This window comes from Kogia breviceps, chromosome 4, assembly GCF_026419965.1.
Source record: "Kogia breviceps isolate mKogBre1 chromosome 4, mKogBre1 haplotype 1, whole genome shotgun sequence".
Lineage (NCBI taxonomy): Eukaryota > Metazoa > Chordata > Mammalia > Artiodactyla > Physeteridae > Kogia > Kogia breviceps.
Genome location: NC_081313.1, coordinates 150,725,591 through 150,751,592, shown reverse-complemented (window position 1 = coordinate 150,751,592; position 26,002 = coordinate 150,725,591). Strand labels below are relative to the sequence as shown.

Below are 26,002 nucleotides of genomic sequence, written 5' to 3'. Positions count from 1 at the left end.
CAGCCCCCGAGGCCTGCCCGCACGTGGCCTGGAATCTGTGAGCCACCACCCTGGGCTGCTGCTGGGTGCTGGGGACTGGAGGTGCCACTGAAGCCGAAGCACGGGTGGATGAGAGCCAATGCCCGAGCCGACACACACATCTCAAATGGAAGACCAGGCCTAGAGCTCTGGACTCACTCTGTGTCTGATGTGAAGGAGAGTCACCAAAAGGAGACCGTCAGCACTGCTCTGGTGGCTCAGCCCCATGCACGCCCATGAAGGGAATACCCCTTCCGCTAGTGGGAGTGACTTCCTTGCCCGGGACCCTGAGACAACCTCTCAGACACAAGTCCTGGAGTTCCTGGGGCACCTGGTGGGCTGCGTGTGCACGACAGAGGGTTGGAGAGCGTCCAGAGGGCAGCAACAGGGCTCATGTGGGTGCTGGTCAGGTGTAGGCCTCTGCCTGAGAGCACTGCTTTGGCCACAGCGTTTTCCTTGGTGTTTGTGGAAAATGCCAGGCTAACTTCCTCCTCAGGGCCTTTGCACTCGCTGCCCTGTCCCCTGGAATTCACCACTCTGGCGGGGCCCACTACTAGACTCTGGATGCCGCAGAGAAGCCCAGTATGTCTGCTCCGGGGGAGAGGCAGCCAACACACGCCCAGCAAGTGTCTAGTGATCAGTGAAGAATGAACTAGCCAGAGGGTGCCAAGAACGGCCTGGGGTGCATGCCATTTTATGTGTTTAAGCTTTTCATTTTAAAATAGCTTTAGACATAGAGCAAAGTTGCAGAAACAGCACAGAGATTTCCTGTGTGCCCTTCCCCCAAGCTTCGCTATGTTAATGTGTCTGTGACCTGGAACAATGATTGAAACCAGGAGGTTCACCTTGAACAATGTGGTGTCATCACTTAGAATCCAGACTGCATCTGAATTTCACCTCTTTTCCGACCCCTGTCCCTTTTGTGGTTCAGGATCCCGTGCAGGATCCCATGTGGCATTTAGTTGTTGTGTCTCTGAGGTGTTCTCCTGCCTGAGATAGTTCCTCAGTCTCTCATTCCTGGCCCCAGCTCTTTTGAAGAGGACTGGTCAGTTATTTTGTAGAATGGGCCTGCACCTGGGCTTGTCTGGTGTTTCCTCAGGCTAGACTGAGTTATACGTTTGGGGCAGCAATATCACAGGAGAGATGTTGGCTCCACATTGTACCACACGATGTCGAGTTGTCTTGCTGCTGGAGACAATAATCCTCATCACTTTGAGAACTCCCCCTGCTGCCCTCATCTGTGGGGTTCTCTGTAAACTTACTGGTTTTTCCTTTCGAATTCATAAATATCTTGTGAGGAGGTACTTGGAGATTATGCAAGCATTCTGTTTCTCGTCATATTTTCACCCACTGATTTTAGCACCCGTGGGTGATTCTTATCTGCGACGATCCTTACTGTGGTGTTTACCTTGGTGATTTTCTCTCTCCATCATTTCTTCTACATTTGTTAATTGCATTCCACTGTGAGGAAGAACTGCTGTTCCTCCCCATTTATTTATTATTCAGTTATTTATTTATACCAGTATGGACTTGTGGATGTGTATTTTATTCTATGGGTTATAACCTGTTACTGTTATTATTTGTTATTTTTTAAAAGTTATCCCAGATTTGGCAAATGAGAGCACCTTCAAGATGGATCCTCTATCCTTTTGACATGCTTGGGTATGATTTAAAAAGTTGTTTTTTCATTATGGTAAAATACGCTTAACCTAAGCTTTACCATCTTAAACCATTTTTAAGAGCACAGCTCAGTGGTGTTAAATACATTCATATTTTTGTGCACCTATTACCACCATCCATCCCTGTAACTCTTTTCATCTTGTGAAACCAAAACTCTATACCCATTAAACAATAACTCCCCACTTCCCCCTTCCTCCCAGCCCCTAGAAACCACTGTTCTGCTTTCTGTCTCTGGGATATAAGTGAATTCATACAGTATCTGTATTTCTGTGATTGTCTGGTCTCACTTAGCTTAATGTCCTCAAGGTCCATCCAGGTTGTAGCATGTGTCAGAATCTCCTTTCTTTTTAAAGCTGAATAATATTCCATTGTATGTATATGCCACATTTTGCTATCCATTCATCCATTGAGGGATACTTGGGTTGCTTACCCATTTTAGCTATTGTGAATAATGTTGCTGTGAACATGGGTGTACAAATATCTCTTTGAGTCCCTGCTTTCAATTCTTTTGGGTACATAATCAGAAGTGGAATTTCTGGGTCATACGGTAGTTCTATTTTTAATTTTGAGGATCCGCCATACTGTTTCCCACAGTGGCTGCCTCATTTCACGTTGGGTGGTGAGGCAAGCTGTCTTTGAAGAGGGAGCATTGTTGTGAGTGGAGCCGTGAAGAGGGGAGGCACTCCCAGGGCGGTGAGAGATGGCTGGAGCATCAGTCTCCTCTTAGGGTTGGCCTGGGGTATGTGTGGTCTGTACCTGCTTGGAGCTGCTGTCAGCTCTCCTGCCGGCTTCCAGTGGAGACCCCAAGAGCCAGGCTGGGCGCTGCTGGTGGGCAGGCTGTGTTGCCGTGCGTGTGTGCCATGCCATGCCATGCCCGGGTTTCCATGGGTGAATTTGGAGTAGGGAGGGGACCAGACATCTGTCTGATGTCACCTGTTATACTCTGGGACTCTATCACTGTCTCCCAGTGCAACACCTGGTGGTTCCCTGTTGGGAGCAGGAGCCTATGGGGCACTTGATTCCATGTGGGAACTTCCCCTGAATTCCCCGCGGCGTCCAGTGACAGTGGACCCACTGAGCCTGCCTTTATTTTGGATGTAGTGCCTTTGGTCATTGCTGGCCCTGCTGCTCAGGCCCCATGTCTAGGCAGTGACGACTCAAAGAAGGGCCCAGGGGCATATGGGCTGCCATCCTGGCTCTGGAATTAATAAACATTTCAAGGTCACTGGTGCTGGGGCCCCGTTCCTAACCCAAGACCTCGATGCTTGGCAAGGGAGAATGCAGCACAGGCAGCATCTGAGGGACTGTGGAGTAGCCTGGCCACAGCCCAGAGAACCTGACCCTTATAGCCCTGTCTTTCCCCATAAATAAACCAGACAAGATCCTTCATCAGATGGCGTGGCCTTATTTTTGTTTTGGGAAATCTGGATGAGAAGGGACAGTGGAAAGCCTTGGGCCCTGGCAGGGCTGCCCACCCAGGAGAAGCAGCTGGGCAGGCTGGCAGAGGACGGTTGGCGGTCAGCCTGCCCCGGATACCACCGCAAGCCCCAGAGATCCAAGCAGGAAAAGAAGCCGGATTTGAAAGAAACCAAAGTCAGGCAGGGCGCCAGCTTCTCTGTGAGCATGAGGCCTGAGGTGCCTGGAGGGGGGCTGGTTGCCCAGAGACCCAGGGAGGCGATGGCCTGTGGTGAACACGGAAAGCCAGGCTCCTCTGCCTGGAAAACTTCAAGACTTGGGTGCCTAGCAGGTGTGGGCACATAGGACAACCCCCAGCCTCACCCTTGTGACATTGCCTTCTACCTTTGGGGAAACTGAGGCTCAGGAAGAGGAAGGCTGAGCCAGCACTGCACAGTGAAGCACAGGGACTTGCTTTGGCGTCCAAGTGGTAGCCTGCGCTTTCCCTGCCAGGGTTTTTGTGTCTCTGAGGGACACATCCACTGGGCAGTGCATCTTCGCCTTGCTGCTCTGAGCAAGACCTAGTGTCCCTGCTTCCTGCTGTGGCCCTTGCTGCTCCCACCCTGCCCCCACCCCAACCAGATCTGTGTTAAGGGGATTCTGGGTTGAGGCTGTAGGCTTCCCATGGAGTCTAGCTGCCCCACAGCAACCTGGGTAGCAGCCCGGCCCACCAAACCAACTTTTGTCCATCAGCCAGGCCACTGGACCATTGGTGAGCCCGTGTCTCCCCTCTGGCCAAGTGGATCCTCCTGGAGCAGCATCCCACATGAGAAGGAGCAGGACACTGCCTCCTGGGCCCCTGGAACAGAGGGCTTCCTTTCTAGAAGGGGCGTTGCATCTTCAGATGTTCTGCCCATCTAAAATTACATCCCCATGTCTTCCACAACTGGGTGGGCTCAGCCTTGGGAGCCCATAAAATTCTGGGGTTCTGTGGGCATGTGGGGAGCCCCTTGGCAGGAGCCTTAGCTCCTCTCTGCAAGAGTGGAGGGAGGATCGATGCCAGCCTGGAGCTGCCCCAAGTGGGGCTCTGGAGCAAGCCTCCCTCTGGTTCCCAGAAAGGGAGTTGGGTTGGAAGGCAGGGTCCTCACACGTGCTTATCTGGCTGTGCAGCATTCCCATCCCCTTGGGCCTGCGCTCACTGCTCTGTCTCTGCTCTGGGAGTGAGAACGTCCACTCTAGAAGGAGGGAGTGTCAGGAGTCCCACGAGGCCAGCCTTAGGTGTGCTCCAACTTGCCTGAATGCTGGCCCACTTGGGTGTGACTCAGGGGGTGACCCTCCTTTCTGCTGCTCAGAGTTACTCCCTGAGCAACAGACCTGCCCAGCTCTGTCATTCTGGGCCCAGGGACCACCTGGCACCCCTGCCAGTGGCCAGCTCTGAATCTGGGCAGTGTTGGTGCACCGAGGCTGTTCTGGGCTAAATTGTGTCCCCTCAACCCCCATTCATATGTTGAGGTCCTAACCCCCAGTACCTCAGAATGTGACTCCCAAACAGGAGATTAGGTCTTTCCAGGTGTTAACTAAGTTACATTGAGGTCATGTGGGTGGGGCCCTAATCCAATGTAACTTCCTTTTTAAGAGGAAATTTGGACACAGACACACATAGAGGGGTGACCATGTGAGGACACAAGGAGAAGATGGCCACCTGAAAGCCAAGGAGAGAGGCCTCAGAAGAAACCAGCCCTGCTGATAACCCTCCTGATATCTTGATCTCTGACTTCCAGCCTCTGCGACTGTGAGAAGATAAATTTCTGCTGTTGAAGCCACCCAGACTGCAGTATTTTGTTGAGGCAGCCTGAGCAGACTAAGGCAGAGGTAATGGAGGAGGTGCTGGCCCTGGCATCTTGTGGGAGGATATGTGTCAAAAGCTTTTTCCTGGAGCATCGGAGCTGGCAGGTGTGAAGTGAGCCAGTTTGAATGCCAAGGGGCAGTCCTGGGGTTGCCAGGCATGTGAGCCTTGTGGGCTTTGCTTGCCAGCGTGAGTCTCCTGGAGGTCCAGGATGACTGAGTGAAAGTGTGTGCAGAGTCTGGGGCTTTATGGGTACAAGTGGTTGGTGACACCTTGGCCCAGGGCCCCTGCCACCAGTAACATTGCTTATGGGGATATTAGCCCCTTCATAGCAGTCCTCAGCACCTCAGATAGCACACATCTAAGGAAAAAGCAGACATTGGTGCTGCTAGACAAGTGCCCCAGCTCCCCAGCCCCCGACCAGACCCTGTCTGGACCAGGCTGGGGGTGGTGGTGGGGCTCAGACATGCTGGTCCCAGCCAAGTTGGAGGATGGGAGCAAGGGCAGGGTGTGCATGGCTTCCAAGGAGGCAGGGAGGCCTGCTGGGACAGCAGTGCAAATGTGTTGGGTTCTAGCTGGTGGTGTGTGTGTTATGCAGGCTGGGATGCCCTAGGGTTGGGTGCCAGCTCAGGGGAGCGTCTGTTGACAGACCTTGACGTTAATCAAGGAACTTGGGCCTTATCCTGTTAGCTCACTTCCACCTTGAGTCTCAAGGCCACAGTCTGCTGGGGCCCAGCTGGTGAGATATGGGAGCTCAGAAAGAAAAATTCCACTTTTTGATATTTTGGCAAATGTTCCTACAGCAAGAGTCATTTTTCTTCTTCAGGGGCGAGCGCCCTGCTATTTATGTGAATGTTAATTTGTGACTGGGGACATTCCCCGACACGGTCTTCATGCTGAGCAAGACCTGGGAAATGTCAGCCAGAGCATCTGGCAGGGATAGGTGTCAGGTCTTGTGATGGATGGGCAGGCCTGTTGTGGTCCTGGGGTCTGGGCCTGACCTGCTGACCCCTCTCTCTTGGCCAGGCTGGGAGACCAGCTCCTGGCGGCCCTCCCTGGCACTGGTGTGGACTCTCACAGACTGGACAGGCCAGCTCCCATGGGAGCCATCCTGGTGCTGCCTGATTTAGTGAGAAGACCGACTGGCCAGGCCCTACTTTGGTCTCTGTGAGGGGTTCTTGTCAGCATCTTGTTTATCCTATTTTTTTCTCCCTTATCTTTCTCTCCCAGCCCCTTTCCCCCTTCCCTGCTCCTTTCTTTAAACAAATTGTCTGTTTTGATGTGTGCCTTTTGTTTAAAAAAAACAAAAAACCTCAAAAACTACAGAAAATACTAATAAAAAAGCAAAACTCTCTCCAAACCTTGACACTGTTAACTGTTTGTTATATGTGTGTCCAGACAACTCTCATTTCATCTTACTAATAATGATGATGTCAGGCTAGTTTATTATGCAGTGTGCCAGGTGCTTTATCTGGTTTAACCCTCAAACCAATTGTGCAAATACTTCTATTATCCTTATTGTACCCTGGCAACACTGAAGCTCAGAGTCCACAGTTAGCCAGTGCTGAAGGCAGCAGTTGAATCAAAGCTGAGTGACTTGGTGGGCTTGCCCTGCATTGTTAGGCTGTGCTGCCATTAGGCACAGAGACACAGATGACTTTACATAAGTGAATCATCCTAATGGAGTTGGGTCTGCCTTCCTTAGTCAATGATATGACATGGATATATTTGTTCCTTAAGTGGTGAAAAGTCTCACCTGTAAAACTCTTTTGGCCTGGCCTTTTTTGTCGTTTTTTTTTGGCAAGTCATAGAGATTTTTGGAAGTAATCTGACCATTTACATTTATTGTTATAACAGATATATTTGTTGTTACTTCTGTCAACTTACTTGTTTTTTTTTGTTTTTATGCTTTTTTTGCTGTTTTTCTATTTGCTGTATGATCTGTTCTCCATCTTCAGTTATTCGGAAGGAATATATTAATGTTTCTAACTGTGGCTTTTTTAGTATTCTTAAACTTATAGCTATCAACTTTAGCAGCTTGTCAGTAACTATTGATCCTTCTATGGAAATTTAAGAAATTAATGCAGTTAAACTACTTCTTCTACCTCCTCTACCCTTTTCTTTCATTTTTGCTGACTTGTTTGACAGCTTTTGCCCCACGTTATTAAAGTCAAATTATGAATTATTCTTACATTGCATAGATTTCCTTTCCAAAATATATGGTAAATGACTTCTGGTTTGTAACCATAATTATCACAGCGGAATGGATGAAGAGATCAATTCTGGTATTTTAACCTGTGATTTCCCTACTTGGAGGGACTAGATTTTAGATTTTTAATTCAAGTCTGGGCTGCATTAAGTGGCAGGTGAGGAATGATGGAGAGAGATGTAAAGTGGAGCTGAGGTGGATGCTATTGAGAGGATTCTCTCTAGCGGTAGAGGTGAGTACAGTGCCTCTATACACTGCAGCTTCCTAAGGCTCTGATTTGCTCAAGGTCACATATCTGGTTAGTCTGCAGAATTTAGGTTCCCATCCCAATCTCTTGGTTTCTAATGCAGTGTTCTCTCTAGGCAAGCATTCCTCAAGGGTTAGCATAAGAGGTGAATTAATGTGACACCAAACATGAGATTAAAAAACATTGTATTCTGTCACAATCCCAGTTGGCTTCTTGTCAGGAATTGACAAGCTAAAATTCATATGAAGATACAAGAAACCCAAAATAGTCAAAATAATGTTGAAAAAGAAGAATGAGGTTAGAGAACTCACTTTCTGATTTCATAACTTACTACAAAGTTACAATGGTCAAGACTGTGTGGTACTGGCAGAATGATAAACATATAGATCAATGAAATAGAACTGAGAATCCAGAAATAACTTCACACTGATTTTTGACAAGAGTGCCAAGACATCAGTGGAGGAAAGAATAGTCTTTTCAACAAATGGTTCTGGGACAACTGGATATCCACAAGCAAAAGAATGAAGTTGGATCCCTACCTCATACCATAGAAAGATTAACTCAAAATGGATCATAGATCTAAATATAAGATCTAAAACTATAAAACTCTTAAAAATATTGGAGTAAATCTTTATTATTTTGGGTTAGGCAAAGACTTAGATATGACACCAACAGCACACAAAAGATAAAAGAAAAAATAGATAAGGTGGACTTTATGAGTGTCCTTTATAACTTCAAAGAACACCATCAAGAAAGTCAAAAGATAACCTACAGAATGATAGGAAATATTTGCACATTGTATATCTAATAGGGAATTGTACCTAGAATATATAAAGAACTCTCACAATTCAAAAAGGAAATTAATCCAATTAAAAGATGAGCAGTGAGTCTAAATAGTCATTTTTCCAAAGAAGAGAAACAAATGGCCAATAAGCACATGAGAAGATGCCCAGCATCCTTAGTTATCAGGAAAATTTTAATCAAAACCACAATGGGATATCACTCCATACACATGGGGATGGCTAGGAGAAAAAAGGTAGATAATAACAACTGTTGGTGAGGACGTGGAAAAATTGGAACCCTCATACACTGCTGGTGGGAATGTAAAATGGTGCAGCTCATTTGGGAAACAGTCTGGCACAGAGTTACTGTATTACCCAACAATTCCATTCCTAGATCTGTGCTCAAGAAAAATGAAACCATATGTCCACACAAAAACTTGTGTTTACATGTTCAAAGCAGCATTATTCATAAAAGCCAAAAAGTGGAAACAACCCAAGTGTCCGTCAACCAGTGAATGGGTAAATAAAATGTGGTATATCTGTAAAATGGAGTATTATTGGACAATAAAAATGAATTTAAGTACTGACATTATTAGGAATCTTGAAAACATTTTACTAGGTGAATGAAACCAGTCACAAAAGATCACATACTATATGATTCGATTTATATGAAGTGTCCAGAATAAGCAAATCCATAGAGAAAGAAAGTAGATTAGTGGTTGCAGGGGCTGGTGCGTGGCAGCAGGGTCAGTGGGGATATTGGGAGAAAATGGGGAGTGACCGTAGATGTGTACAGGGTTTCTTTTTGGGGTGTTTTGAAAATGTTGTAAAATCGATTGTGGTGATAGTTGAATTGTACAGTGTAAGTGAATGAATTGTATGATATGTGAATTATAGTCCAATAAAGCTGTTATATATCTTAAAAAGCATGAGTTTCATAGTGAGAAAATTATTCCCTTTTCAACTCTATTTTAAGTTTTCTGATTGAGTCAAGGATAGTCTCAGTTTGATACTAACAGATCTTTAACGGCTCTGTAATTGTTTATAAGGAGAGAGATCAGGATTCAGGCTCAGAGTCTTAGCAGTTAGGAATATCGAGCTAGAATTTAACAAAGTTGAGTAAGGCAAAAACTGCGATGGTGGTGAAGAGAATGCTGGGGTTTGGTGCCCTCCCTGCTGGATCTTCTGGGAGCCAGTGTTGGGAGGGCAAGGCTATGTTCCCGAGCCTGTTCCCGCCCCGCTGGGAAATCTGAGCAGTAGTTTAACTTCTTTGAACCTTAGAGTCCCCTGGAAATGAAATGTTTTGCCTTCAAGAATTTTAGGGGGGTTGAATTCACACTGTATTTGAAGGCTCCCATAGAACACCTGGCTTACATTGGGGACTGAAGCCCAGGGGTCACGCAGGTGCCACCACGCCCCTAATTTGCAGGTCATCTGGCTCTGCTCCTCACTTTGCAGTTAAGGGGCCTGCAGAGGGAACAGGGCTGGCCCAAGACCAGGATTTGGAGCCAGGTCTCCTGGCTCTGAGTCCAGTGATTGCTCCCTGTGGTCACCTCTCCCTCCACCCTGCCCTTCCAAGTGGGGTCCGGCCTTCCTTAGCACCTGGCTGAGCACAGAGCTTCATGGTTTTGAGCCTCAGAAGCTGACTCTGGCCATCTTAGGGCAAAAGAGGAACTTTCTGGAGCAAAGGATCCAGAGGTCCTGAAACCAGTTCCAAGAAGGGGCTGGACCTGTCGAGTGAACTCGTCGGGGCTCTGTGGCACTCAGGGACGATTCCGTTTGTGGTCACTCAGCTCAGTAGAACCCTGCAAGGCCCAGTTCCAGCCATAGCTTCCCCTCTGAACTGGGAGGACAAGCCACGGCCTACACACCAGGAGGAGAAATGACTTCCCAAGAGGAAGGAGAGGTGTGGATGGCACATGGGAAGACCCCGTGGATCCACCAAATGAGGCAGAGAGCAGGGGAGGCAAGGGCATCCGTAACAGACCGCTCCAGAAGGTGATGTTCTGGAAGGGTTAGAACAGTAGCTGACAGAGATGCACGGGAGAAGACAAATGACTCCATGGAATTGCTGTCACTTGCTAGTGGCCAGTTCCCCCCAAGAGATGGCTGGTGCTACTTTTGGAAAAGTGGAAAAATCAGTATGCAGAACATCTGCTGTAATGCTGAACTGTGAAGGAGCCCTTAGTAGCTAAGATGGAGTGGCTTAAATCCAATGGGATTTGGTTATAATGCCTATGAGGGGTCAGCGGTTGGGGTCCAGTCGCCTCCCCATCAAGCTTCCAGGGTTGCCCTTGTCTTCCCCAGGGAGCTGGGAGGGGAAAGAGTGCCCAAGCAGGCTGGGTGAGATGCCCTGGAAGAGGCAGACCCCGTTTTGGCAGTGTCGCCACTACACCATCATCAGACCAGGCCTGGCCATGTGGCCTTTCTCCCTTCAGGGGAGGCTGGTGCCCAACTGAATCTCATGGGTTCATTACCAAAAGGAAGAATGGAAGAAAGGATACAGTTCTCTTGGAGTTAAAATATCTCCAGGAGCAGGAATCTTACCAGATGCCAGCATTTTGGGGGAATTCCTGTGGCAAGAGTGTGTGTGTGTGTGTGTGTGTGTGTGTGTGTGTGTGTGTGTGCACATGCACGGGTATCAGAGCAAGGTTTGGGGCGAATGTGAGCTGATGCAGATGCATGCTGTCTTGTCCTCTATCAAAATCTAGATCCTTCTGTTTTTGGACCAACTTCTTTTTTTCTCTCTATTCTTGATTGTCACTTCTGCAACCTTGACAGACATCTGACAGTCTTGGTACTGGAGGTTGCAAAAATGATAAGGCTGAGTGACAGACCTGGTCCTCATCACACACACGCAGGTGCCCGTCACATGCTGCAGCCTGTGGCTTCCACTGAAGGAGCCAGTGGGGACAGCAAACTGGGCACCTCACACATAGGAACAGGATGCACACTTGCTTGCCTGTGAGACCCCAACACTGAGAGTGTCAGTATATCTAGTGCTTTAAAATTCAAAGTAATAGAGGATATCTGTCAAGCCTCTTGATTCTGATAAATGTTTGACTTTTAGTTTCCATTTCTAGTGACTACTTCATCAAAAACCAAACAGCAGGGAATTCCCTGCCGGTCCAGTGGTGAGGACTTGGTGCTTTCACTGCCGGAGCCCAGGTTCAATCCCTGGTCGGGGAACTAAGATGCCACAAGCCGTGTGGTTCAGCTTAAAAAAAAAAAAAAGTAAAAAACCAAACAGCAAAGGAACAGGGCATAGAGGAAGGAGGAGGTAGGGCAGGCATCTTATAATTCACCAAGTTCTGAGAACTAGTGATTTGATTTGATGACCAAAGAACTGCCAGGTTCCAGGCCTCTGTGGAGGCACCTGAGGGTTGTGAATAGAGTCCTCCCATGAGCCTCCCTCCTGGCCAGGTTAGGCTGACAGTCACAGAGTTCAAGAGCAGAGTGGATTTCAGGTGAGAGCCAGGGTCTGGGTGTCAGCCCCTCCGTGGAACACCAGGCTGGACAGACACGGTCAGGCTCCTGATTGAATGCCCTTCATCTCAGTGTGCTTCAGAGACTTCTTTAATATTTACCAAGTGGGAGAAGAAACTAATTCCTATTAATAAAAATTACATATAAAACCAGATATACTTACCACTGGCAGCAGGAAAATCAAAGTCCTGGAAAAAACTCAGCAAAACATAGCCCACGTTCTGTACCTTGTCCTCTTGTCAATTTTCTTTTGCAGTTTTTCAGACAGATTATTCCTGGCATGCATACTAAAATGCTTGAAAATCAGGCAATAAAAGGAACCCTGCTTTCTGTGTGGAGAGCCCCTCACCAGGCAGTACTCTGGCCAATGGCCTTGAGGGGTGATCAGCTGCTGGGCTCAGGTGGTCATCCATTGCTCCTGGGATGGTCAGTGCTGGTCTTGAGGTGGGCAGCCTCTGGCCTCAGGGTGACCGAATGCTGGTCTGGGCTGGTCATCCACTGGTCTCGAGTGGTCAGCTTCTGCTCTTGGGGCAGGTGCCATCCATGTTCATCAATGTGACCCCCAGGTATGTTCCATAGTACCTGTCAGAGACGGGCTGATGATGGTGAGGGATATAACTTCTCCATGAGAGGACTGTCAGTTTGAAGTCTCTGGTTGCACGAGGAAACCTGAGTAAACTGGTGCCATACTTCTGATTTATCTTAGGGCACTTCATTGCCCTTCAGATGGGCCCTTGGGAGGGTCCTTGCCAGGCAGCTTGGCCAACTTGGGCCCTGGCTTCCTGACCACAGCAAGGTAGAGGTCAGCATCAAAGAGATCCAGTGCCCTTTCGTCAGCCCAGCGGCCTTTCACCAGAAGGCCGGTCAAGGAGAAGAACCCGATTCCTGTGTACAGAGAGACTCCAAATTGTCCTGGGGTCTCTCAGGCCAGAGAGGACTGCTCCTCACCAGATTGGCTTCTGGGTCATTGTCACGCTGGGTCCCTCCAGAACAGCCCCAGGATGCTGGGCCTGTGGCATAGATGGCTCTAAGCCTGGGGTACAAGTGTCCCTCCAGAAGAGGGGACTGCCCTGCTGGACCCTGATGCCCCAGAGCCCCGCCTTAATTGTCAGGATAGACCTCGTCTCCACCCAGGAGATACTCGTTCCATCTGGGGTCTGGGGTTTGATTCTTAGACCCCGTGTGTCCCTGGCAGGCCTTCCCGCCCCTCAGTCTGTTTCCTCCTTTGGAAAGCAAGCAGGTGGATGACATCACTTGGGTTGCAGAGTGCTTCCTACATGTGCCCTGGTTCTGAGTGCCTCCCAGGCTGCATATGCTCCTTTAGCAACCACATGAGGGGAGGGAGAACCACCCCCCTTTACAGGTGAGTAATTGGAGGCCCAGGAGCTTTGGCACCTGGGCCGAGGCAACCTGGCCAGACAGAAATGGTGCTGGGAACTCAGAACACCAGACTCCTAGACCGTTCACCTGCTGCCACCTTGCCACATGTCCTTGAATGGGTTCCATTAATTAGAGGGGTTTGAGACACCAGTCTTCCCCCAAACCACAAACACGGGAAACATTAATGGCTGCGTAGAGAAATGTTTGCTATTGTAAACACTCTTAACCATGTGCCAGTAGAAGGGGATGGCCCCCAGTATACTCACCCTGCCATCTGTCTCTCTCTCAGAGAACACGTCCTGCAGTTTTGGGGTCATTTATTTACTCATCTTGCAAACATTTGCTCACTTCTCCAGGCCTGGAAGGGCCCTGGGATCCAGGGATGAGTCAGAGTATGGGGGCTTGCAGGGTTCCCATGGGTCTTTCCTCTCCTGTATCTTCCCACGGTCTGGTGACCTTGGTATCCTAGTCTTGGCCCTCATCGCTCTGGCTCCTGCCCTTCCTCTTTGTCCTGGACCCCTTCCCCAGAAGTCCAAGATGCCTTAAAGCTGTGTCCCCAGGGGTCTGCAGCTCTTGCGCCTCATCCTGTGCTGTTCAGAGAATGGCCACCCACTTCATTCCACTACCCACTGGGACCATGTATTAGTTTCCTGCGGCTGCTGGAAATTACTGAAAACAACAGAAACTTTCTCTCTCACAGGTCTGGAGGCCAAAGTAGGTACTGGCAGGGTTGTATTCCCTCTGGAGGCTCAAGGGGAGACCCCTAAAGGGGACCTCTGGCCACTGCCAGCTAAGCGGATGGACAACAGGAAATGCTGGCCTTTCTGATGTTTTGAATCTGGAAATCTGCTCATTTACGTGGAACCCTCTGATTCTTAAGTCGGAGCAACTAATTCAAGCTTTTAAAAACCTGAGTGAAGTCACTAAGTTGATGTGTTAGGGGACCCCAGCCTCCATCCCCCAACAAAGATGAATAATTAAACAGCTAACCATGAACAAAAACAACTGTAGGAGAGCTCAGGAGTCCACTTAAGATACTTCAGTAACACAGTGGAACAAAAAACTTGAGAATAACTGCACAAGAAGAGAAGGAAGGCGGCTTCATTCTGCCTGCATCATCCCGTCATCCCCAGCAAGAAAGAGTTTCCCTCACCGGCAAACGGAGAGTGGGGTGAGCGACCAGTTTCCCTAGCCTCTTTGGGCACTGCACAAAGGACCCACTTTGGTTTCACCCCACCCAGAGGCCAGCAAAGGTGAGATGAATAGAAACAGCTAGGAACAAGGAAGAAGGACAGGGGCTCCCACCAGCCATGTAGTGGGAGTGACCATGGTTCTTTGTGGCCTGCTCTGCAGAGGACCCCAGCAGCTTTCACCACTGAAGAAACCATTGGCCAGCACAGCTGCTGCAAACCTCCTGCAGATTTTAGAGCTGAGGTTTTGCTCTACAGGTTTTTGCATTCACAGACACCAGGCACCTGAGCCCTCTTGCTTCTTCCATCCCCGCCCCCGCCCTCAACAAGGAACTGCACAGGCAACTGGCCCAGGCCTCTGCAGATGCATAAGTGCAAAATGCCAGCCTAGACCACTATGGTTGACCCCTACCACTGTGCATACACTCAGGACTAGCCTCCAGCTATGCACATGTATGCCATCACCCCGATCCCCATTACCAACCTCCACTGCCATGTGTGCCCCCATGGTGAGACCCTGCAGCCCTAAGAGTGCACATCAACAGCCAGGGCTCAGGTAGCTAGTGTGCCCACAGTTGACACTTGTCCTTCTTGCTGGCCCTGACCCTTGTCATGAGTGTGTCTGCAACTGGACACTGCTTCTACCCAGGCACCTGCAGCTGCCCCCTGAAGCTGTGTATGTGCATACCATTGGTTCTGGCCACCACCACTGCATACCCTGGTCCCTAGCTGCTGGACCTGGAGGCCCCACTGAAGACCTCAAGAGTCCTTGCAGCCATTGTGGGCTCCTTGCAGCAGTTGTCACCAAGGACCACAGAACTGTTGATGTCATGGATCTAGCAGCCTGAGCCAATGAGACATCACCTCTTCTCTGGACCCAAAGCCACCATACTCCCCACACTTGGTGCTCTGCATCACTAGATCCAGTGTGCCCCCCACCCCACTGCAGGTGAAGGTCTTTCTTACTGAAGTCAGTCCATAAAATTTGGAAATGTGCAGAAAGCTATGCAAGGCACAAGGATTTTGAAGAATTGGGGAAACATCACATCATCAAAGGAACACAGTAAATTTCCAGTAACTGATCCACCAGAATGAGATACATGAATTGCCTGACAAAAAAGTCAAAATTATTGTTCTAAAGATGTTCAGAAAGCTACAGGATAACACAGATAAACAATTTAATGAAATCAGGAAAACAGTACAAAAACAAAATGAAAATTTCAACAAAGAAATAGAAAACATAAAAAGAACCAAACAAAATTTTTGGAGCTGAAGAATACAATGGCTGAAGAATTCAACAGAGAGCATCAACACCAGCTGGACCAAGCAGAAGAGAAAATCAGTGAACTAGAAGACAGATCATTTGAAATTATCTAATCAGCGGAGCAAGAATAAAAAAGAATAAAAAGGAATGAGGAAACCTATGGGACTCATTAAGAGAAACAATCTATGCATTATTGAAGCCCAAGAAGGAGAATAGGGGGAGAAAGTGGCAGAGGGTTTATTTAAAGAAACAGTAGCTGAGAACTTCCCAAACCTTGGAGAGATATTTAGACATCTAAGTTCATGAAGCTACTAGGTCACCCCAAAATGATCTTCTCCAAGTCACATTATAATAAACTATCTAAAAGCAAAGACAAAGAGATCATTTTAAAAGTAGCAAGAGAAAAAAATTCTCTCATACAAGAGAATCCCAATAAGGCCATGAGTGGATTTCTCAGCAGAAATCTTGCAGGCCAGGAGAGAGTAGAATGATATATTCAAAGTGCTGAAAGGAAAAAACTACCAACAAAGAATGCTTTACTTGGCAAAGTGTCTTTCAGAAATGAAGGCAAGATAAAGACTATCCCAAACAAACAAACAGAGAGCTCATTACTACTAGATCTACCTTATGAGAAATGCTGAAAGGAGTTCTTTAAGCTGAAGCAAAATGACACTAATTAGTAATATAAAAACACATGAATATATATAACACACTGGTGAAGGTAGGTATATAGTCAACTTCAGAATACTCTAATTCTGTAATATGGTGGTGTGTTAACTACTTAACTCTAGTATACAGGTTAAAGAACCAAAGTATTACAAATAGCTATAGCTACGATGACTTGTTAATGGATACACAATATAAAAAGATGTAAATTGTAATGTCAAAAACATAAAATGTGGGACTTCCCTGGTGGTGCAGTGGTTGAGAGTCCGCCTGCCAATGCAGGGGACACGGGTTCGTGCCCTGGTCTGGGAAGATCCCACATGCTGCAGAGCGGCTAGGCCCATGAGCCATGGCCACTGAGCCTGCATGTCCAGAGCCTGTGCTCTGCAATGGGAGAGGCCACAACGGTGAGAGGCCCGCGTACCGCAAAAAAAAAACCAAACAAAAACATAAAATGTGGAGGTGAGGAATAAAAGTACAGGGTTTTTGCATGCAATTGAAATTAAATTGTTATTAACTTAAAATAAACTGTTATATCTCTAAGACGTTTCAAGTAAGCCTCAGAATAACCAAAAAACAAAAACCTTTATACACACAAGATAAAAATACACACAAGATATAGAGAAAGGAATCAAAGTATACCACTACAGAAAGTCATCAATTCACAAAGGAAGACAGGAAGAGAGGAAGAAAGGAATTACAAAAAAGTCAGAAAATAATTAACAAGATGGCTTTGGTAAGTCCTTACTTATCAATAATTACTTTAAATGTAAGTGGTTTAAATTCTCCAATCAAAAGATATAGAGTGGCTGAATAGATTAAAACAAACAAACAAACAAAACAAAACAAAAAACCAAGACCCAACTATATGCTGCCAACAAGAGATTCACTTCAGCTTTAAGGACACACATAAGCTCAAAGTGAAGGGTTGGAAAAAGATATTCCATACAAAGGGAAACCAAAAGAGAGCAGGGGTAAGCTATACTTACATAAGACAAAACAGACTAAGTCAAAAACCTGTAACGAGAAACAAAGAAGGTCATTATATAATGATAAAGTGGTAATTCATCATGAGAATATAACAATTGTAAATATATATGCACCCAACATCAAAGCTCCTAAATATATTAATCAAATAGTAGTAGATCTGAAAGGAGAAATAGACAACAGTACAATAACAGTAGGAGACTTCAGTGCCCTACTTTCAGCAATGGATAGATCATCCAGACAGAAAATCAATTAGAAAACATCAGACTTGAGCTATACTGTAGGCCAAATGGACTTAACAGATATTTAACAGAACATTCCACCCAACAGTAGCAGGATACGCATTTTTCTCAAGGCTGCATGCAGCAATGTCCAGGATAGGTCATATATTATTAGGTCAAAAAAACGAGTCTTAGCAAATTTAAAAGACTGAAGTCATACCAAGTAACTTTTCTGACTACAATGGTATGAAACTAGAAATCAGTAACAGGAGGAAAACTGGAAAATTCACAATACATAGAAATTAATACACTCCTGAACAACCACTGGGTCAAAGAAGAAATCAAAAGGGAATAAAGAAAATATCTTGAAACAAACAAAAATGGAAACACAGCATACCAAAACTTATGTGACACAGCAAAAGCAGTTCTGAGAGGAAAGTTTATAGCAATAAATGTCTACAATAAAAAAGAGAGATCTCAAATAAACAACCTAACTTTATATCTCAAGGAACTAGGAAAAGATGAACAAACTAAGCCCAAAGTTAGCAGAAGGAAGGAGGTAACAAAGATCAAAGTAGCAATAAGTGAAATAGAAAAGAGAAAAACACTGAAAAATATAAACAAAACTAAGATTTGGTTTTTTTGAAAAAATAAAATTGACAAACGTTTAGCTAGACTTACCAAGAAAAAGAGAAGACTCATAATAAATGAAAGAGGAGACATTACAGCTGATATTACAGAAATATAAAGGATCATAAGAGACGACTATGAATACGTATACACCAACAAATTGACCAACCTAGAAGAAATGGATAAATTACTAGAATCATACAACCTACCAAGACTGAATCATGAAGAAAGGGATCATCTGAACAGACCAATAATGAGTAAGGAGATTGAATCAGTAATCAAAAATCTCCAGAAAAGCCCAAGACTACATGATGTCACGGGTAAATTCTACCAAACATTTATGGAAGAATTAATGTCAACCCTTCTCAAACTCTTCCAAAAATTTAAAGAGGAGGGAACACTCCTAAACTCATTTTTGTGAGGCCAGCATTATCCTAATACCAAAGCCAGATAAGGACACTATAAGAAAAGAAAACTACAGGCGAATATCCCCGATGAATATAGATGAAAAAATTCTTGACAAAATATTAGCAAACCGAATTCAACAGCACATTAAAAAGATTATACACCATGATCAAGTGGGATTCATCCCTGGGATGCAAGGTTGGTTCAACATATGCAAATCAATAGATGTGATATTCCACCTTAATAGAATGAAAAATAAAATTTATATGAACATTTCAATTGGTGCAGAAAAAGCACTTGATGAAATTCAGCATCTTTCATGATAAAAACTCTAAACAAATTAAGTATAGAAGGAACATACCTCAACATAATAAAGACCATATGTGACAGCCCATAGCTAATATCATACTCAGTGGTGAATAGTTGAAAGCTTTCTCTCTAAGGTCATGAATAAGGCAAGAGTGGCCATTCTCACCACTCCTATTCAAAATAGTACTGGAACTTGCTTTCTTGCCAGAGCAAGAAAAAGAAATAAAAGACATCCAAATAGGAAAAGAAGTGGTAAAATTATCCCTGTTTCCTTATGACATGATCTTGTATGTAGAAAATTCTAAAGACTCCACCAAAAAAACTGAACTAATTAACAAATTCAGTAAAGTTTTAGGATACAGAATCAACATACAAAAATCAGTTGCATTTCTATACACTAATAGTGAACTATCTAAAAAAGAAATAAAGGAAACATTTCCATTTACAATAGCATCTAATATAGTAAAATACTTAGGGATAAATTTACCCAAAGAAGTGAAAGATCTGTGCACCGAAAACTATAAGATACTGATTAAAGATATTGAAGAAGACACCAATAAATGGAAAGATATACTGTGTTCATGGATCAGAAGAGTTAATATTGTTAAAATATCCATAGTGCCCCAAACCATTTATAGATTCAGTGCAGTCCCTATCAAAATTAAAAATTCCAATAGAAAAAAAATCCTAATATTTTTATGGAACCACAAAAGGCTTCAAATAGCCAAAGCAATCTTGAGACAGAACAAAGTTGGAGACATCACACTTCCTGATTTCAAACTATATTACAAAGCTGTAGTAATCAAAACAGTATGATCCTGACATAAAAACAGACACATATACCAAGGGAACAGAATCAAGACCCCAGAAATAATCCTATGCATATACAGTCAACTTATATTTGACAAGGGAGTCAAGAATAATTAAGGTGAAAAGATAGTCTTTTCAATAAATGGTGCTGGGAAAACTGAATATTCAAATGAAAAAGAATGAAATTGGACCCCTGTCCTACATCACTCACAAAAATTAACTGGATTAATTTGGAAATGGATTAAAGACTTAAACCTAAGACCTGAGACCATAAAACTCTTAGAAGAATACATAGGGGAAAACTCCTTGGCATTGGTCTTGCCAATGATTTTTTGGCTATTACACCAAAGCATAAACAGTAAAAGCAAAAATCAACAAGTGGAAGTACATCACACTATAAAACTTCTGCATAGCAAAGGAACTATCAACAAGATGAAAAGGCAACCTAGAGAATGAGAGAAAATATTTGCAAACCTCTTATTGGATAAGGGATTAATATCCAAAATATAGAAGGAACTCATATAACTCAAAAGCCATATATATATATATCAATTTAAAGTGGGCAAAGGACCCAAACAAACATTTTTCCAAAGAAGACATACAAATGGGCAATAAGTATGTAAAAAGGTGCTCAACATTACTAATCATTAGGGAAACACAAGTTAAAACCACAATGAGATATCATGTCACATCTGTTAGAATAGTTATCAAAAAGACAAGAGATAACAAGTGTTGGTGAGGATGTGGAGAAAGGGAACCCTTGTGCACTGTTGATAGGAATGCAAATTGGTTTAGTCACTATGGAAACCAATATGGAAGTTCCTCAAAAAATTAAAAATATAACTACCATGTGACCAACAATCTCACTTCTGGCAATGTGCCCAAATAAAATGAAAACAAGATACTGAAGAGATATCTGTACTCCCATGTTTATTACAGCATTATTCACAATGGACATGGAAACAATCCAAATGTCTATCTGTGGATGACAAATTGATAAATAAATGTGATACATATGTACAATGGAATGTTATTCAGCCTTTATAAAGAAGGAGACCCTGTCATTTGTGGCAAAATGGCTGAAACTGGAGGATATTATGCTAAATGAAATAAACTAGACACAGAAAGACAAATACTGCAAGATCTCACTTACGTGTAGAATCTAGAATGGTCAAACTCATAGAAGTAGAGTGTCAGATGGTGATTGCCAGGGGCTGGAGGGAGGAGGAAATGGGAGGTGATTGTCAAAGACCACAGAATTTCAGTTATGCAAGATAAGCAAGTTCTAGAGGTCTTTTATATAGCACAGTGCCTATAACTAACAATATTCTATAAAAAAATATCATATACTTAAAATTTGCTAAGATGGTTATTACATATAGTGTTCTTACCACAAAAAAATGATAACAATAAAAAGGGTGGGAGGATACTATGAGAGGTGATGGATATGTTTATGGCCTTCATGGTGGTGATGGTTTCATGAATGTATACTCATTCCTAAACTCACTGAGTTGTATATATTAACTATGTACATCTTTTTACATGTCAGTCATGCCTCAAAAAAGTGGTTTAAAAAAACCCTAAACCCGGAGTGGGTCGTAAGTGTGTGATCTAAAGGAAATACATCTGCAGGTTGGCACAGTGGAGACTCCTAGTGCAAGACTATTGGTTTATGGATAATGGACCAAAAAATCAAAAGTGTGGGAGCTGGATGGGGATGGCCTCAAGGGGAGGGCAGGGCCATGTACCTGCAGTAGGGGTGTGGCATTTGGGGGGTCTGAGCCAAGCGCTGAAGGGAGAATTAGAGTTTACCTGATGGCCAAGGCTGGAGGCAGGAGCAGGGCCTTCCAAGCTGAGGGCTTCGTGGGGTCAGGAGCCTGAAGGCCAGGCAGTGTGCACTGTATTGGAAGGACAGGACTGTTTCAGTGACTGGTGTGAGGTGTGTGAGCTGGGGGCAAAGAGGAAAGTGGCAGGCTAAGAGCCTTGGATGCCAGAGTACAGAGTAGCCTGAATCCTGATGGGGACAAGGGTTCATCAAGGGCTTTGCAGCATGGAAGAGCCATAGCCAGTTTTGGGGGAGGCTTCAGTTGCTGTAGAGTCTGGGCTGGTGACTGTTGTGGATACAAGGATAGACAGTGGGGACTGTGGCCAGCTGTAATGGTGCGTGCTCCATTTGTGGTGTCCACTGCTGGGTGCCATGCACTGTGGTCAGAGCCTGCATTTTCCAAGGAAAGATGGAATTCCATTTTTGAAACATGAAATCTCATCATTTTGAGTGTTGGGTTCAGAACTTTGAAAACACTCTTTGGGTCCAACTGAACATATCTGTGGCAGATTCAGTCCTGACAGTTTTGGCCTTTCTCTTGGACTTTGGGCTCCTGGGGGTGAAGGTGGGGGATAACCCAGGCAAGAACCTCTTCCTCAGACAGGGTTCATCACCCTCAAATGGCTCTGGCCTTGGTGGCTGGAAGTGGAGCCTCTGGAATGATGGGGCCTCTAGGGCCACCTGTTTGTGCCCTTCCCAGCCTGGGGTTCAAGCCTAGCACCTAGCTGGGGTGCTGGGCAGGGTTCACTGGGCTCTGCTCAGCCAGGTTGGAGGTTCTGCTCTCTGCATCCCTCCTCACTGCTTCTCTTCCTTGGCCTGCTGTGCGCTGGGAATTTGAACAGTCTCCTCTTTGCCCTGCAGAATTTGAACAGTCTCCTCTTTGCCCTGCAGGCTGGCCTGATCCGTATGGAGGAGGAGGAGTTCTTTATCGAGCCCCTGGAGAAGGGTCTGGCTGCAAAGGAGACTGAGCAGGGCCGTGTGCATGTGGTGTATCGCCGGCCACCCACCTCCAGACCCCCTCCTCTTGGGGGGCCACAGGCCCTGGACACAGGTAAGGCTGCTGCAGGTGGGAGGGTTGCATGGTGGACCCTGAATGTCTCCCATGGGGAACCCAGGCGCCCTTTCTGTATCTCTGGTCCCAGGCCAAGGCTGAGACCTGCCCTTGCTGACTACATAGCACAGTGGGCATGCTGGGATGCTGGGTCAGGGACCTCTGCTTTGGGTATATGTGGGCCATAAGCTTGTAGGCCTGAGGCCTCAACAGCAGGCAGTAAAGGCTACCTGAGGGTCTTACCTTTGGCTGCCTGAGGGCTGGCAACTGTCAGGAAGGAGGCAAGACCCAGACCAGACCTGTACCCCAGCCTGAGGCTCGCGCCCGTGTCTCTGAGCCTATGCCTCTGAAGAAGACGTCTGCTGCCCCCTCGCCCCCATCCCCAGCCTTTTTACCTGCCTCTGTGCTGTGTTTTCCCTGCAGTGTTGACCACACCTCCCTGGCTGCTCACAGAGAAAGTCCCTGAATGCTTCTTTGGCCCCGATTGGACCCTGCTTCCTCTGGGAGACAGCTCAGATGCCAGGAGGGGAGGGAAGGGCTCCACAAAGACCCCAGAGGTGCTCCCAGCAGCCTCAGCAACCTATGCACAGACTCATGTGGTTTTATCTTTTTCAGCTTAGAATCAAAGTATGCTCTGGGCCCAGGAGCGTGGAAGGAGCTACTGGGCAGGCGGTGCAGCCTCTCAGAGCCCTCCAGGAGGACACACCTACCCTCAGCCCAAACCTCCCCAATGTTCTCAGGATCTCAGGTCCCAGGCTTCAGTGAGGCCAGGTTGGGGTCTGGCTGTGGTCCTGGCAGTGCCCAGGCTCTGGGCTTGCCTCTTGCAGGGTGAGCTTAGCCCTCAGTTTTGGGTTCTAGATTCCTGGCTGCGCTCGCCCATGGCCAGGGCAGGTGGCAGCAGGCAGGGCATTGAGGCCTGGGTCTTGAGTCAGGCTCATCTGCATGTTTACAGTGAGCCCCGGAGGCCCTACTGGGCCAGCCCAGCCGTGCTGTGATTAGCCGAGACACCCCCATTGCCCCAAGCAGCCTTGGCTCATTTAATTTAGGTCTCTCTGAGTTCCCAGCTGGCAGATCAATTGGGTGCAGCCTGGCAAGGCACCATTCTAATTTCAAGGAATGGTATCAGAGATACTTTTGCAAAGGAATTGTCCCATCAGGAATCCCAGGGCTCTCTAGAACCGATCAATACTTCCGGCTGCCCCTTCTTCCCAGACGATGAATCGTAGGTCTTCTGCCAACAGTGAAGGGGGCACCCCAGGCGCTGCCCATCTGGCCTTCCCCAGCTTCAGCCCCTCCTACCTCTTTCCCACCCTTGGGCTTCTCTGCATGGCGGGGAATGGAGAGTAATCCCATTGGGTGAGGGCAGGAGTGGAAATGGGGCAGGGGAAGTGCCCCAGACCAGGGATCAGCGCCCTGGTGTTGCTCCTCGCTGGCTGTCTGCCCTTGGGCAAGTTTGGGCCTCTGGCCTCTGCCTTCTCATCTGTCCTGTGGGATTAGAAATGCCTGTGTCTCACAGAGCTGAGGACCTGGTCACTTTGGGCTTGGTGCTTCTGGGCTGGCCTCTACCGGAAGATTCAGGGGGTTCCCTGGGGGCCCACTTAGACTGGGTGAGGTGGAGCCTGCACAGTGAGGCTGCCAGGTGCCCTGGGCCAGGGTGCCAATGTGGTACCTAACTCCTGAACATGGCAGCCCTCCTTCATGGCCTGATGGGCCTCGCCTTATTTCCTGGGCTTCTGTTGGCCTTTTGGCATCTTCTCTTGAATCCTTCCCCCAACCTTCTCATCCGGCTATCTCTTGTGAGAGCTTGGAACTCAGAACACAGGAAAGGAATTTCAAACTCAGAATAAGCCCAGAAACCATTGACCTTAGAAGAGGGAAGGCCAATTGCATGGGTCTGGGGCTGAGCCTGCACTGAAATGGGGTGGGGTGAGCTCTAGACCTCAGCCCGGTGCTGTGGGTGTGTAGGCTGAAGGCTGTGGGCCGAGGGCAGTAGGTCTCAGCCACAGGCTCCGAGTCTGGTGCCAGACCCCCTTTCCTTGACGTCCCTGCCCAGTGTCAGCGTGACCCTGTGTGGGTGACTTGTCCACAGAGAGCACATTTCTCCCTGCATGTGCCTGATTGTTTCCACTGGGCCCAGGGCTGAGGCCCACTCACTGACTGGAGGCGGTCCAGACATATTTTATGCTGGAGCTGGTCTGAGGGCCCGCGGTGACCCCCGACATTCTTGCTCTCCGTCAGCCCAGGCCTTGTCAGGGCTCACAGTGGCAGCCGGGAGATATGTAAAAGGAGTGTCCTTGGCTGAGCATTTTTGCTCTGTGCTCTTTCCTGCAAGAGGACATGGTCTACTGGGCACAGAACACCAGGACCTCCATGCAAAGGCTTTCAGGATGTGTGTGTGAGTGTGTGTGTATAAGGCTAGGAGACCCTTCTGGTGAATTCTGATGGGAACCCTGATATGTCAGTGTGGCTCTGGCCAAAGAAGCCAGGAGGTACTGACTGGAAGCTTCCTTCTGCCCCCGCAGGGCAACTCCTGGAAGCAGGTTTGAAATACCCTGGCCATTTATCAATGGACAATGGATATAATGGGTCATCGGAGGAAGGGAAAGGGGAAACACCTGTCCTGGGCCTCCTGGTCTGGGAGATTAGCATCTGGCTGGGTGTGGGTGCGCGAGTTGGGGTGGGGGTGCCTGCAGAGGGTGGTGAGGGTATGGATGAGGGGGCCTGTGGGGTGGGGTGTTTGTGGGAGCGTGTGTTGTACACAGCTCTTCCAGAGCATTGAGACACGCTGCCATTGCCCTGTTTTCCCTGAGCAGCCAACAGGCTTCCTGGGGTGGTCTCAGGGGCTCCTGGACCCTCAGAGCGTCATTGTCACTAACGGTCTCCATCATCTTAGGTCAGCTACTGGGTTGCAGACTGCCCAGGGAAAGGATAGAAAATGATGCTTTTAGCGTGTCTTGCTGGACTCAGGCCACGGTTAGAGGTTGCACTGGGCAAGCTTAGCCCACGACCATGTCACCCTCAGGCCCTGGAGGAGGGTACCAGGGTGGGCAAGGGACTGAAGAAGACCAGGATGACTTTTTTTCCTTCACTGGACTCACAGGTGTTGCAGAAGTGTCTCTGCTTGGCTCTGCTGGGCCTGGAAGCCTGGCTGGGCCAGAAGGGCAGAGCTCCAAGGCCAGGGTGCCAGTGTGGCCTTTTGGGGAGAGGAGGTTCAGGCATCTCCAGGCATCTGCTGGACTGGACCTTTCCCCAGTACCCTGAGTCCCTTTCTCAGCCTTCCCCAGAGCCAGCCCTATGCCCAGGGCCATATGTTGGGAGGTGTGCTGTGTATCATTGGCCTCTCTGGTGTTTGCACGTGTGTGCATGCGTGTGTGTTTGCATTTGTATACAAGCATGGAGAGAGCCTCGCTCCCAGTTCTAGGTCACAGCCTGAGCACCGCACTGGCTGCCATCTGTTAACACTGTCTGGGGTTGTTGAGGGGGAGCCAGGGCCAGTGGGTACAGGATAAGGAGCCCAGTCCAGCCTGGAAGCCCTGCTCACAGCTTGCACTGGGTGATCTTGGCATGTCACGCCCCTCTGAGTCTCAGGCTGCTATGACAC

The 26,002-nt window shown here is 47.1% G+C and overlaps 1 protein-coding gene across 2 annotated transcripts in view; it reads left to right on the top strand.

The window, feature by feature from the left end:
* Nucleotides 1-26,002, top strand: part of ADAMTS2 (ADAM metallopeptidase with thrombospondin type 1 motif 2) — a 230,715-nt gene that overhangs the window by 54,884 nt on the left and 149,829 nt on the right. For both annotated transcript variants that reach the window (XM_059060511.2, XM_067032199.1), the window contains exon 3: nucleotides 22,242-22,401. In XM_059060511.2, coding sequence (XP_058916494.1) covers nucleotides 22,242-22,401 — 160 coding nt within the window. The remainder of the gene's footprint in view (nucleotides 1-22,241; nucleotides 22,402-26,002) is intronic.